General features: G+C 32.1%; 1 protein-coding gene across 1 annotated transcript; it reads left to right on the forward strand.

Annotated features, from left to right (window-relative positions):
• Positions 1-68: 68 nt before the first annotated feature.
• On the forward strand, positions 69-7,550 carry LOC132718095 (uncharacterized). The gene is made up of 4 exons (XM_060701725.1): positions 69-261; positions 559-748; positions 1,761-2,590; positions 3,561-7,550. Exons 1-4 carry the CDS (start codon positions 69-71, stop codon positions 4,331-4,333), a joined length of 1,986 nt encoding a protein of 661 aa, XP_060557708.1. The 3' UTR covers positions 4,334-7,550.
• Positions 7,551-15,742: the final 8,192 nt, after the last annotated feature.

Here is a 15,742-nt window from a genome sequence, read left to right on the forward strand (position 1 = left end):
AAAAATTATTATGGATTGAAATTTTGCTAACATGACATAAAAATTATTTTTTGTCTTAAAAAGAAATTATGTATGTACAATTATATAATTTATTTGTATCACTGATATTTAATTATTTATTCGCTTCTTTTGTTTACAAAATGGCCGACTCTTGTCGACCCGTTAGTCGCCATGGAAGATACAACGCTACGGGACCATCTAGTGTGCAGTACACAGGCGATGTATCGTCGTATGGAAACGTAGATTTCACTCCATCTGAAGGTTGCTTACCTTTTCACGTTAATAGATATCTCATTTCGTTAAATTATGTCACAACAACTGCTGAACTTGAACATGCTCAGCTTGATACATGATGCTTATGATGCTTATAACACTTTTAACAGGCTCTTTCAAATAGAATCTACGTATTAGAAATTTTCTGAAAGCAATGACTACAACTTATTGTATAAGACTAACTGACAACTTTAAAAACTGATTCAGACAGCTCTATTATCTAGAATTTTGTAGAATCAAACTAGATCACAACTTTTTATAATTGATTTTTGATTTTGATCCTAGATATGTATACAGTCAACCAACCACAGAGACCGGAAAGACCCAAAACTGGACGTGGACGCCGGCGAATGGAAATTCCACCTCGGCCTGAGTCACGAAGAGGAGGTGAAGGTCATCAGAGGCCAGATCCAGATGAAGAATCCTCAGGAAGACCAATTTCTAGAGTTGGCTTTTCGCCAGATCAGTCATACAGGTTCTTTAATTATTCTAGTAATATGTATACAAGTGTGACATCATTATATTTAATATGAAATTAGGCAAAGCCTATGAATGGGGAAGTTGGTAAAAAATCCTTTCATTTTTCCGTTTTAAAGGTGTCATTCGGTATTATATGTACCCACTTCCGTTTTCACTCGGAACACTTGACAATTATTATTAATCTGAAAAGTTGAGATATGTTACGTTATCGGAATACACCGCCTTTTATTATTGAGTTACATTGTAAATGGCGGCGCCTATCTAGAACTGACACTGACAATTTCATTGATAGGTATAGAACTCTATATATTTTTTAATTGTTTTTTATTTGAATTTTCTTTTAAATATACAGGTGTAGTCTATAGCCGGGCAAGCTGGACTTTGACTTCCCCGTATAATTATCACATACATGTTTGAATTGAATTGCCCAATTATATGTAAATATACCTTGAGAAATTCTTACAGATGTGAAAAATATTTACTGTAAATAATATTTTCTGATAAGCTCTTTTGGTATATTTTGATGCCTGCAGAACAAATTTATTATATAGATGTGTCTGCTTCTTTGTTCGGATTTGAACTGTTTAGAGTAAGACCATTCACTCAGGACGTAAGTTCAGGCTCCTTGGGCAGGTGAAATTTCTGTGTGACTATTGATCTTCAACATTGAGTGTAATGGTCATTTGTCTCCCACCGCTGAGTTAGAGATCATGTGAGATTGGTCACTTACTTAGAAATCAGTATTCACTGATTAGTTATCCAGGAAGGCTTTTTAGATGGACCTTTACAGAGCTCTGACCAAATACATCATGCACAATTTAATGAAGATAAAAGACAATTGTATAAGGCTGATTTTTTTAAGGTCCTGGCAACTGTAAGATAAAGAGAGTCAACTGTAATATTTTAATTGAGAATATTCAGTAACATATTTTATCAAAATCTTATATTTGAATTGTTTGTTTGAAAACCTGATATAAACTATTATCAATAATTATTCTGCTTTACAGATACTCCCATGATGAATTTTCTAGACAAGTTTCCTCTGATAATGAGAAACAGATACTTAACTCCCCTTGTAGCTCTCCGGAGATCCTGTACCAAGACGAGCAATACTTTGCCAACCAAAAAACTCACACAGTCAATCAGATGGAAAGGTATAGCCCGGAAGAACAGGCTCATGTTGATAGACTCATATTAAGTCCAAGCTCACCACAAAATGGCACTGGAAAGAGTCCAAGAAAACATCGAAAAAGTCCGCAAATGTATAGACAGAGCCCACATGGATATAGACAGAGTCCTAAAGGCTATAGAAAAAGTCCACAGGGGTACAGAAATAGTCCTGATGGGACTGAATCTAGTCCCCAGCATGACTCCCATGCAATGAGGCCGTCATCAAGAGAGTATCTTAATGTAAGTCCTCTACACAGAGATGAGGCTCAAATTGGGGAACAAGATTTGCATCATGGTTTCAGGCAACATATGACAGAGGATCCATATGTACATGAAGGGGATTCTTATCAGCAAAGATTTTCAGAGAGCCCCCATTACAGAAATAGCCCTTACAGGGAAAGCCCACAGTATAGAGAAAGTCCACATTATCGTGAAAGCCCATCCTATGCTAGAGAAAGCCCTTACTACAATGCAAGTCCTAGCCATGGTGGCTATGGTGGTTATACAGGTTCGCCAGATACTCGGCCACCACCAGCTCCACGACCAAAATCTTCACGGCCAAAAACTGGTAGAAAGAAAAGTGCGAGAGTAAGACATCAGCCAAGATATGAGGAACAGGAGACCTCGTTACCACAACAGTGTGATCCTTCATCCATACTTAACTCAGGTATGATACTTTAAATATCACATCTTGTAGCCTCTCAAATAGACAAATACTGTGGAATATAGTATACCAAAGAAATTTATTCTTTGAAACTGATTCAAATGATAAATGTGAAAATAAAAGCTTAAATGCCCATTATGCCTCACAAATGCTTTTATCTTTACTTCTCAAAAGCTTTACAATTTTGGTCTACTTTTATAGTATCCAAAAAATTACTCATTGACCAATTACCTGAACCACCTTTTACATCTGTTGCTTTTAAAGTACAGTTAATATATAATAATGAATTAGTAATTTGTATGGAAGACATTTTACTACCTTTGTGACAAATTATTGGACATCTATTGCTACTTTCTTCAGGTAACAAGCATCTAATATTCTCTTAAACCATTACTTAAACATTATAAAATTAATATTTGCCCTTTCTTAATTGTGAAGTAAAAATCTATTTATTTACAAGGCATAATATGCCTTTAAAGTCACATGTTCAAACAGGGTTTGGTTCAGTATAAGTATCCTATAATTTTACATGTATTTAATAATACTCACTGTAAATGAATAACCAAATTACATTAAATTATGACATGATAATATTACATTCAATAATAATAAATCTCAGAAATGATGTCATTTAGTTTAAGAGACATTTCTGTATTTTGTGGGCTTTAAGATATACGTGATTAAAGTAATTTGTATCATACTGTTGTATCATACGGCAGGTCATTCCATTTCATGCTTTTCTTGTCATGCTAAATAGTAAAGGTGGGATAAATATTTCTATAAGTTGGGAAATTTTATATGTTATAAGGAGGTGAAATAAAATAAATTAAATAAAGTAAAATAACTTTATACACTTTAATGCATTTTGATACAGTAAAAGATGTTAAGTTTGTTGATGTAAAAAGTTTCTATGAGAATTATTTGAAATAATTCATATTCTTATAATGTAATAATATTCCTTTATAATTTGCAGGTGATCCCTATGGAAGACCCTCTTCGTCCTTGTCCCCATATAAACCTCTACCAGCAATAGGGGTTGCGACCCCGAGGTCACCAGAGAAACCTGACAAGGAAAGCAAAGGTCAAAGTTCACCAGGAGAATCTGCTTCGAGAAAAGTCGAAAACGTTACAGTAGAAACTAAAAGGTTAATGTTGGAAGAGTCAGCTCAGTTTCACCCAGTGGATGAAAACTGTGACATGTTCTCCGTTGAGGATATTCAAGGTGCTAGTAACGAGAACTTAGGAAATTTTACGGGTCAAGGAATTCCGAGTGTGGACATGCTAACAAACTTTCCACAGCATTTGTCAGATGAGATTTATAAATCTAGTGTGCTAAACTTTGAAAAACAAATGAGTGGTGCAGAAGAAACAAATGAGATAAAGAATTCTGATGAAGACAGGGATCAGGAAAATTTGAATACAAATGAAAATTATATAGACAGTGGATCTGGGGCTGTTAAGCCTTTAGACTTTTTGCATGAAATTCCAGAGGAGCCCAAAGAAGGAGAAGCAAGGCTGTTGTTGGCTATTAAACTACCTGATGGTAAGAGAATACAGAGATATTTTAGTCCCCATGACAAACTTGAAACTGTGATGCATTTTGCGGAAAATACCAGTCTTGTTAATTACGAGAATTACCAGATTTTATGTAATGCCCCGCGTACAACATTTGTTGATCTCAACAAAACAATCATGGAAACTGAACTTAAAGATAGAACTGTTTTATATCTAGAAGAAAGAGATTGAAAAACAATGTGTGACAGTAAATTTTAGGTCAGTCAGTCACTTAGTTCTGAACTTTACGTACATGTATCTTATGTATGTACCATGTACATGATGTAATTGTTGTTCTAGACATATAAACAAACGGTACATTAACAGTTACAAATATAAATTGGTCAGAGGAACACTGTGCTGAAGGCTGAGGGCTTACATAGAGCTTGTTTGTGACTTGCTGCACAATGCGTCATACAGGATTACATATATCTTAAAATTTACATTAGTGATATTTATTAGATTTAAGGGATGCTACATCTACATTTTGATTAAAAGTAAAAGCAAATTTTGTAGTGTAAACTTCATGCATGTGGCACACTTTGTGACTTAAAAGCTTCTCTCACAATGTGTCCCCTTGAATTAAAAGCAATTTTAGAATGCATGCATTAATGAAAGTTGAGGTTTATTTTATTATATATCAAGTAAGTAAATTTTATAACCTAACTGCTTATTACAATTCTATTACAATTTACCAGATCAGAAATTATATTTAATTATTTGACATAAGTTGTTACTTGTTAAGTTGATGGATTGAAGTGATGTTTTCACTGGGCAGTGAAAGTAGTTGGCCAGTAAAAATGATACATAATTATAATCAATTGAGTTATATTCAATTTTTGTTGCTCTGGAGAAAATGATTATTTTTGGCATTAATATTTTGATGAAGTCTAAGACAAATGAAACCACATTTGAGCCGCGTCTCGACAAAACCAACATAATGGGTTTGCGACCAGCATGGATCCAGACCAGCCTGCGCATCAGGGCAGTCTGATCGGGATCCATGCTGTTGGCTATCAGTTGCTCTACTTGTTATAGGGTTGGTAAGCGAACAGCATGGATCCTGATCAGACTGCGTGGATGCACAGGCTGGTCTGGATCCTTGCTGGTCGCAAACCCATTATATTGGTTTTGTCGTGACGCGGCTCATTCATGTTATTAGATACATTTGCCCATTAAATGTTACAGGTGACTTTAGGTGCTTTTACATGTACCAGTTCATGTGTAATGAGTCGTAATGAAACTGTAATACCCTAGCTAATATATGTTGTACACTTGTGACTTTCCCCTTTTATTTTTGATGAATCTTAAATTTCTCTGTTAGTTTTGTTGTCATTGAAGTATAAGAAAAGGAGTATTTTTTTGTATATCAGTCCTTTATCAGCATAAGACAATTTTTATGCCCCCTCTCCACCCCACCAGAAAGGGCAGTTTATATAGTTTTTTTCAAGTGTCCATCCTGAAGTCCCTATGTCCGAACTTTGTCCGCTCAATAAATTTGTCATTTATGAATCAATTTTAGAGTAATTTTGTTTAAATGTACCATGTGCAACATCTAGGTCTGAAGCTTAAAGGTCAAGGTCACACTCTTATTTCAAAGAAAATTTTTGATAAATATTCACTGATACTAGTATCTGATCAACAATTTTGTTGTTTAATTTTGGATGGTTTTAAGAATTATTATGCATAAATGTGTTAGACATAATAACATGCAGAGCGCATGAATTTAGCCCCTTCCTTAAAGGTCAAGGTCACACTTATAGATCAGAAGTCATGATATGAATTTTTTCATTAAAGTGCATTAATGTTTGTGTCTGGTCAACAATTCCGCCATTCCTCAATGGATTTTAAAATAATTTGGCATAAATGTGTAAGACATGATGATGAAGTGTCGCAAATACAGGGGTCAAGTATTTAGTTCAAAGGTCAAGGTCACACTTGTATGACAAACTTGACAATTGTGAATAGATTGGTTTTTTTTGTGCATAGTTTTGTCATTCATGGATATATATATATAAATGAAATATTAATGAATAAATATGCTGCTTACTAAGATGATAATTATGAAATGAGCAAAATTAAGCCATGCAGCTCAAAGGTCAAGTTCTTACTTGAATGTCAAAAGTCATGATATGACAGTGCATTGATAATCATGTCCAGTCCATGTCTTTTTGTCATTCAGCAACAAATTTTTTATTAACTTGGTTTAAAGATATGGTTCTTAAAATAAAACAATTTGTGATGAGTTTGTAGCTCAAAGATCAAGGTCACGCTAGGACTGTTAAGGTTTATTAGTTTCTGTACATTGTCAACCGGTTATATCCAGTCATCAATTCTGTCATCCATGAATAGATTTTGAAATAATTAGTAATACTTTTGTGCCACATTAGGGAAACTTGTCACATTCAAAGGCCAGTTCAACATTTTAAAAGATGATGGTTATACAATGTCAAAATACATGTACTACATTGATGGTTGTGTGTCAAGTTAAATTTTTGTCATTCATTTACAGATTTTTTTTTATATAATTATAGGGCAAACTGATAACATGACAAAATGTTTATTTATGCTTCTATGTTAATGAAACACTCTTTATATAGTAAGCTTTAATGCAAGCCAAGGTTCATCTACTTGGAATAGCTTTCGGTGGAGAGGGGGTGTGAGCATTTGGGCATTTGTCTATTTCCAACAACAGTTCTTGTGGTTTTCTTTTTTTTATAAATTGCTTCATACTTATTGAAGAAACAATGTGTTTGTGTATGAATAATATCTTTATTGTACATTTCTGAGAAATGTTTTAGTTTACATGGAGTGATAACTAAATACAAATTATTTATTCCTATTTAAGATCATCTGTTTTGTTCACACATCATTGTCATAAAATACAATGAACCAACAAATTTTAATTTATTTTGTATTTTTAAATGATTATGGTGAGACTGATATGACTTATATTTCACTGATGGAATACGAAATTTCTTAACATTTACTAGAGTATCTTTCATTATCAGAATTTGCTTCTGAAAAAGCTTTTTTAGGATGGCTTTTTTGGTTAATAGAACTCAATCCTATGATTCTGTGAAATCATATAGTGCTGGTTATTACAACGAAAATTATTGTTTTGTTTGTTATGCCATAGTTGTAATAGTTATATTTTTATTAGTGCTAGATACTTCAAGCCATGACCTTCTTTCACTTTATTAACACATAGGAATAACTTGTAACATAGAGATTTCTGATAAAGTGTTTTACTTTTATGATCAAATGAAGTAATAAGTTGTTTAAGACCAAATGTAGTTATAACATTTACTGTACTGAATGATGTTTGAACATTTTTAAGACCAAATGTAGTTATAACATTTACTGTACTGAATGATGTTTGAACATTTTTAAGTCCAAATGTAGTTTTAACATTAAGACCAAAATAATTAAACATTTCGTTTAAGACAAAATGGAGTTTTAAAGTTATTTAATTTTTAGTTATAACTTTTGTAAGACCAAATATTAGTTTTATATAATTATATCAGTTATAAGACCAAATAAATAAATTTAACTTTTTTATGACCTTTTGTAGTAATAACATTTGTAAGACCAAATGAAGTTATAACATTTTTAAGACCAAATTAATATATTAATCTTACAACCAAACATAGTAATAACATTTTTTAAGAACAAATGATGCTATAACATACTAAAGACCAAATTCAGTTATAACATTTTGAAGATTAAAATTTAGTTAAGTTATAACTTAGAAATATTACTTTAAATTTAATGTTAATGAGAGTTTCTCTGTAACTGATATCTCATTCACAGTGCTAGAATGTCAGGGCATGTATCTGTTAGTGCTAGATAAATTGGACTAACTAGTGATTTAAACAGCTGATTAAAAACCTAAACTTTTTTATTATTTAAATCTCATTGTGAAATCGATAAACATGTTTGCACTATAGTTTTTACACAAATACAATTCTTTTAAGTTTTAACACTGTCATATTTTTTGCGTTACCTATCATGTTACAGCCCTTGTCTAATTCAGTGTTATTCAGCTGAAAGGTTTACACATGAATATCATTTCTTGATCTGAACTTAATTTTTTGTTTTTGTTTTTCTTTCTTTCTCTTTTTATTGTCAATAAAAGTAATATAACCATTTGGGGTTGAGTGGTGAAGGTTGCCAACTTAAAATCACTCACCCCTTGGTCCTGTTAGTTTGAATCCTGTAAGGGACGTTGGATTCACTCGTGTGAGGAAACCCTCCTGCTAGCTTACAGAAGGATAGTAGCTCTACTAAGATTCCTACTTGTGCCTAAAACAATGCATAAATGGCATCTGAAGTGAAGATTGAAAGTCCTCATATGACTTTTTACAATGTCAATGTGACTTAAAATCAAAAAATTAAAAATTCATTTTTTTTTCAAATTCTTATTGTTAAATGATTTCATACTTTAGAAAATTCAAAGCATATTTTGATATAAAATCATGAGAATGGTGGTTTAATACTTTCAAGAATGTTCAGTCATAGGCTAGAAATAGTAAGTCAGTCTTTTAATCATTGTTTAGTATGTTACACCCACAAGATTTCACCATGCTAAAACTTGCCTTTAGATAACCTTTTTATCGTATTATAGAGTTAGGGGTATTAAGTCTATACAGGCTTGTAACTTTGTTGGTTCACTTAAACTGAAGGTTTATGTTGAACGTTTAGTATAAGCTTGATCCTTCATTGCTATTGTTTTCTATGAAAATAATAACCTGAGTTAATCGATTGTTTGTCCGGATTTTAACACATTTTTGGTCATATTTCGACTGATTACTAATTTAACATGATTTCTGAACCAGTTTTGAGCAACAAATGACTTTTTGACTCAATGTCTCGGATCAATTGTGTTAAGTGAAATTTTGTATCGTTTAAGGATTGTACTAGTGATTCCAGGGTTACAAACCTGATCCTGAGACAACATATTTCTATATTGAGGCAAGCCAAATTTCATGGGATGATAGATATTACAAATCTTGTTATGAAGTCTTCTTCATAAGCTGGTTCCGAGACTATTAAACTTGCTCTAATGAACAGAATCAATTCACAAGCAAATTCAATATATTCAAACTTTATAGGACTTCTTTACATGACCCAGTGCATGGATCATTACCAAAATTTCTAGAGGGATCATAGGGTTCAAAGATAGTAAAAATAAGGATACCTTTGTAAAAATAAGGCTACCATACATTTGACTCAATCTAGGGACAAGTTAATCTGAGAGTTTGGAACAAGGCTATCTTGAGGATTTATTTATCTTTAAACTTAGAATATTGTATTGTTAACCAGGTTTTTCCGAAGGAAAAAACTGGTTATTAGATTGAGGTATGTCGGCGGGCGGATGGGCGGACGGGCGGGGCGTAAACAATTTCTTCTGTGCGCAAATCCTCCTACATTTCTCAACAGATTTTTGACCAAACTTTCACAGAACCTTTGTCATCAATTCCTGCCCATATTGTTGGGGTTTTGTGATTGGCGATTAATGTTTGACCTAATTATGGCCCTTTGATTTTTTCTTTTATAGAATATATATTTGTGAACAATTTCTTCTTGCCGCAACATCGTACATTCTTAACGGATTCTTTACCAAACTTTCACGAAGCTTTGTCATCAAGTGCCCTGGGGCATATTGTCAGCGTTTTGTGATTGTTAATATTTGACCCTTATTATGGCCCTTTGTTTTTATTTCCTTATACAGAATATAAGTGAAAATTTCATCTGTGCGCAACTCGTACATTTCTTAACGGATTTTGACCAAACTTGCACAGAAAGCTTTGCTTACCAAGTGCAGCTGGCGGCATATTGTCGGGGTTTTGTGATTAGATAATAATTTGACTAAATTATGGCTGTTTTTTTTCCCTAATACAGAATATTATAGTGAACAATTTCTTTCTGTACGCAACCTCTCCACAATTTCAACGGATTTTTGTTCAAACTTTCACAGAAGCCTTGTCATCAAGTGCCCTGGCCCATATTGTCGGGGTTTTGTGATTGATAATTTTTTACCTTTAAAATTATGGCCCTTTTTTTTTTTCTTTATACAGAATATATAGTGAATTCTTCTTCTGTGTGCAATTCCTCCTACATTATTCATGATTTACATTGCACATAGTGTTACAATTTGTTGGTTGTATTTGTATTTTCAACTACAACATTTTTATCTACAAATGGTGATAACTGAAAACCCTGGTTTCATGGCATTGCATGTTTCTTGTTTAGTTACTGACCATCAGAAAAAAAGGAATTTACTGATATTGTGAGTGAGATAATTCAAACAAAAATGTTTCAAAAAAATTTCTGTACGAACTAGTGTCACTTTTTCTGATGAGTGATGCCGGGCCCTCAGGGCTTTTCTTGTTATAGATTTCCATCTGTGAGTACATATACCTATACTGTAAATTGGATATTTTTGTGAGGTAAACTTTTTTGTGAAATCATCATTACAGATTAATTCTCAAAGTTAAGTATTTGCGAATTTTCTCTTTTAGCTATTTTAAATTTATATAAAAATGTAATACTTAAGATACTTAGCAAAGATTTATTTTCATGCAAAATCTTAAATTTACAAAACTTTACATTTTAGTCCCTCTATTTTGCCAGTATGTTTAAATGTGATGAAGTTATGTTTTAATTGTAAAGCCAGTTCTTCATCACAAATGTATGATATCATTAATGTTATGTCTAAAGTAGTCATTGCATTTATTTTTCATACCATAATGAATGCCATATTTAGTAAGTTTAATGCATATATTACAGAAGTATAACATTTTTTTTAAGGATTTATAAGATCTTGCTTTAATTGTTGCTTCTTTTCTATACTATTTTTAGCTGGTTTTAGTATAGATTTATATATATATTTTAAGAATACTCGTTGTGCAAGCTTTTTGCAAATTCAATTGCTAGTTTGAACTTAAGTTTCATGCTCTTGGTTCTCAGAACATCTAAGAGCCAGATTTTTTGCATATTCATAAGTTCAGCTTTATATTATTTTGGCTAGTGTTTAGCAATTTCATTTTGCTAATTTCATCATATTAATAATGCTGGGTTTTTAAGCATATTCTTTGTGCTAGTTTTAGCATATTCATAATAGTCTTTTTTAGCATACTGAGATCTTGCTAGTTTTTATGATACTCATTTGTTAATTTTGTACATAATTGTATGCCTTAGTTTAAGCATATTCATGGTACTCATTCTATTTTTATGATTTTCATTTTGCCTATTTTAGCATATTCATGTGCTATTTTTCATTTTGCTAGTATAAACATTATGCATGTGCTAGTCTAAGCATCTATTATTCATATCTCTACAGCAAGGTTTAATGAATGAAATAATGCTCCTCCATCCAGAAATTAAATGATATTGTTTTTTTTATTATAAGTTAGCAAAAGCATATGTGATAATATTTATTTGTGTATAATTAAATCTTATTTTTATTATGTATTTAAGGGTAATAGTTCAGTTGTTGTGTGATTTTTCTTAGTTTAGCTTAGTGGTAAAGGATGCTGTGGTCTTCACCATCTAATACTAAACACCACTGTAGGTTCAAATAGCTATAGAGGAAAATATTTTAATGTTAAAAAGCTGTGCAAAAGTTCATTAAATTTTATACATGTATTAAATAGTGTCAAATCATTGTTGAAAACTGTTAAAATAGATATTCTCCACGATAGTAATTAGTTCTTTTAACCCTATCCACCTTGAATTTCTTAGATGAACTTGTCAATCTTTCAATCTAGACAAAACCATTTGTCTTTTTAGGTAAATTTTTTTTAATGTAATAACTGACTGAATAGTGAACAGTGTAGACCATCAATGCTATTTGCTAATGATCTGCACTGTTTGCATGGATATATTCAATTGCCACCAAACCAGGCTGTTATATTGCATGTATGGTGATTACTAGTTAAAGTTGCAACCCCTGCCACCATGAGCTTTAATAATTGAGCCGGGTCATGACAAAACCAACATAGTGGGTTTGCGACCAGCATGGATCCAGATCAGCCTGCGCATCCGCGCAGTCTGATCAGGATCCATGCTGTTCGCTTACAAACCCTATTACATGTAGAGGAACTGATAGTGAACAGCATGGATCCTGATCAGACTGCACGGATGCACAGGCTGGTCTGGATCCATGCTTGTAGCAAACCCATTATGTTTGTTTTGTCATGACGCGGCTCATATATTGACGATTTCCAACTCCCTGCGCTGGCAAACCAATGCAGTGGTTTTATTTTAGAGAGATATATCTAACTTACTGTTTGGGGGCATTTAAGTAGGGTTAAATAATTTAGGAAGAGGGATACAATCAACTTGCTGTTAGTAGTCATGAAGTAGGGTTTTGTTTAAGAGTGTTGGGGAGGTGAAGTTTATTCATCTGACTGTCCCTGTCATGGATTTATTATTCAAAATCCCTTATGTTCCCTAGTGATAGGGGGAAGGAGTTACAGTGTAATGGTGCATTACAGTTTACTTAGTGATATTAAGTAAGAAAGTAAATGCCCCTTAAAATGCGTTCCCTAATTGATAACATACAATAATTTTTTAGTATTACAATTTTAATTGATTATTGAATGATAATTAGGTCAGGTTTTGCTACTTGATTTTACATAAAATTTCCACTTTTAAAGCAGTAGATGTATAAGAATTTCTTTTCTCTTCTTTTGACATGACATCCTCTTTTTATCTTTTACTATCTCAGTATAAGTTTTATAATTTTTAAAGTTAATGTCCTTGGCAGGGTAATTAAGTTCCCTAAGTTTTAGTTTTGTACTGTCCTCCTGGAAACTGCAGCAGGAACCATTTTGAAACTGTTTTTGTATGTATTCAATATATTACAAAGAATTATTAAAAAACTTTTGTTTAAAAAAATCATCGTTATAGAATATAAAGTCAATCAGATTCTAATCTGTACACTCTAGACAAATTAAACATACAGTACCAGAAAAGAAATTTTACGGAAATTCTAAATTTTAGAATAAAATAAAAGAATATCAATAAAATTCAACATATTAAGAATGAAGCAGTTTTAAATATCAATAGTTTGAATGGAAAGATAATTCACAAAACTCATTTTACACCAACATGAATTGTTTTAAACCATTTTCTTTTTAAATTTTATATTGAAATTTGTGATATTAAGTTTGTGCCATATAGTTTATATATCAAATTGATACGAGTTTCAATATTTTAGTTGTAAAATATATACAATTTTTTAAAAAAAAATTTCAGTGTCAGAAATGTCAGTATTTAGATTTTGTCCCAGTTCTGAAAAAAGCACCCAGTTTTATTGTTTTTATTTTAGCTCCACTTTACATTAAAAAGGCAAAGAAAATATAACCCATTAAAAGCAGCTGTTGTGTTGGTTAACCATTATATGGTTATATATTTTCTTTTTTTGTTATATTTTCCTTTATGGTCGTAAACTTCAATAATTACAATGCCATCACATTGAAATCTTATATTGGTGTGCACCTTGATAAATGCTACCAGTCACAACCATCTTTTGGTGGTAAAAATGTCAACATCTGGTAGACCTGACATGACAAAACGTAAAATTGGTCAATGAATCAATCTGCATGGATTTTGAAACATCAAACTTTGTATGTTAATATCTCCTACTCGTCATACCAATGTACTGTCAAAGGTCAAGGTGAATGTATAATTCAGCACTGAGAATATATACCCATTATCTGTCAAAGGTCAATGTCACTGTATAATTTAGCACTAAGTCTACATACCCATTTTCTGTCAAAGGTCAATGTCACTGTATAATTCAGCGCTAAGAATACATACCCATTTTCTGTCAGATTTCAAGGTCACTATATAATTCAGCACTGAGAAAAAATACCCATTTCCTGTCAAAGGTCAAGGTCACTGTATAATTCATTACTGAGAAAAGTTGAGCTTGCTGCTCCTGGTACAACTTTTAATGTTAATATTTGATTTCAGTTAGATCGTACAACTTTAGCCTCAGGTATGGTAATTTTTGTGTCATTTTACATTTGCTAAAATAAATATTTTTGTAGAAAAACTATACATGTACTTTGCAGGCTTGTTTTTGTTTCAGAATTTATGTTTTTTGTTAGCATGTTAAGAAATTTTAGTCAAGTTTTCTTTATTTACGCCCTGAATACTGACAAAGATAGTGGGCTTTATAGATCGTAGATTTGAATTAAAAACTGTATTATACTACAGATTTTGGCTGAGTCAAATATTTACTTCTAGATAAGACTTAGAGTTCTATCTTAATTTATCTATTGAACTATAATATACTATAATGATAAACCTATGCTACCCGTGTAAAAGTAACATCAGACAGTTGATCTATTCAATTAGATGTTCAAATTTACCGTCATTATCTTTTTGAACTATTTAAGTTCTTCTTTTAACATATCAATTTTATTAAAATAATTCAAAGCAGGACAAATTAATTATACAAATTTGACAGGAGAAAGAAATTTTGATTTTAGCAAGTATAACTTCAATACTAGCAATTGAAACCTAGTATGGGGATGCACTTTGATGTGTTCTACCTGTCACACCCATTTTACAGGTGATTATAAAATCAGGGTCTCTGTGATCTGAAATAGCAAACATAAAATGGGTCATTATATCAATTTCCATTGACCTGGGGAATATTTGTTATTTTCAAGAACTGTCACTGTGTTAATGTCTGAATGTTTTCCAGTGTGCGATTTAACTTTACAGATAAAATAATGATATTATTCCCAGGAAACTTCTCTGAATTCACTAAAAATCAACAGGCTCTACAATATAAAAAAGCATTCTTTTATATAGATTCTTATGTATATGTAGATATATTTTTTGGTTATTTAATTTTTTCGCTCGATGTAGATCACAAAATGTCGCGTGATATAGGCTCAGTAATACTGTTTGTAGCTCTATTTTGAGTTTCCCTCTACTTTGAATGGACTGCTGTAAGATCAAATCTGAACTATTTCACAAGTTAAAGGTTAACTTCGCTCACTACTTAAACTGCTGAACTTTTCGCTGGTAGCAAAGGTGAATTCTTATTATTGTCATCTTTCAGAAAATTATAATAAGTATGCTTTATCATATATTGACCAAAGTAGATTATTTATTTCTTATACAGTATACATGTAATTGTTATTTACTGAATATTAAATTATTGAATATTCATAATAAAAGCTTTATGTAGAATGAAACTTTGCATATATACTCACTTCTTTTACATTTCCTAATTTTTATGCCCCAAAAGAGTGGCAAGGGGACATATAGTGTTCAACTGTTTTGTTCAGAGACCCCCACTGATTCCCTGCTCAAAAGATCTGTTAAAATGTTGGCTTTTCCCAAAATATGGACCGCCCTTAAAGACATTTTGTTGCTCATGGATAACGTCCATATATTCAAAGTCATGTGACAAGGTTTCCATGACGTTATGACCTCTAAGTGATTGATATATTATACACATGTGCTTCAGTATATGTTCGGATCAAAACTGATTTGTTCTTTTGGTGAAGCAGATATTGTCTGACTGAACGAAATACCACTTCCATCTCCAGACAACTCATATGATAGAGAGCC

This window comes from Ruditapes philippinarum, unplaced genomic scaffold (genome assembly GCF_026571515.1).
Source record: "Ruditapes philippinarum isolate M1 unplaced genomic scaffold, ASM2657151v2 ctg3042_1_1_1_1, whole genome shotgun sequence".
NCBI lineage: Eukaryota > Metazoa > Mollusca > Bivalvia > Venerida > Veneridae > Ruditapes > Ruditapes philippinarum.

Coding starts and splice junctions, on each gene's coding strand:
- LOC132718095 (XM_060701725.1), top strand. CDS start 69: ATGTATGTACAATTATATAATTTATTTGTATCACTGATATTTAATTAT. Junction 262..558: donor AGATTTCACTCCATCTGAAG/GTTGCTTACCTT, acceptor TTTTGATCCTAG/ATATGTATACAGTCAACCAA. Junction 2,591..3,560: donor TTCATCCATACTTAACTCAG/GTATGATACTTT, acceptor TATAATTTGCAG/GTGATCCCTATGGAAGACCC.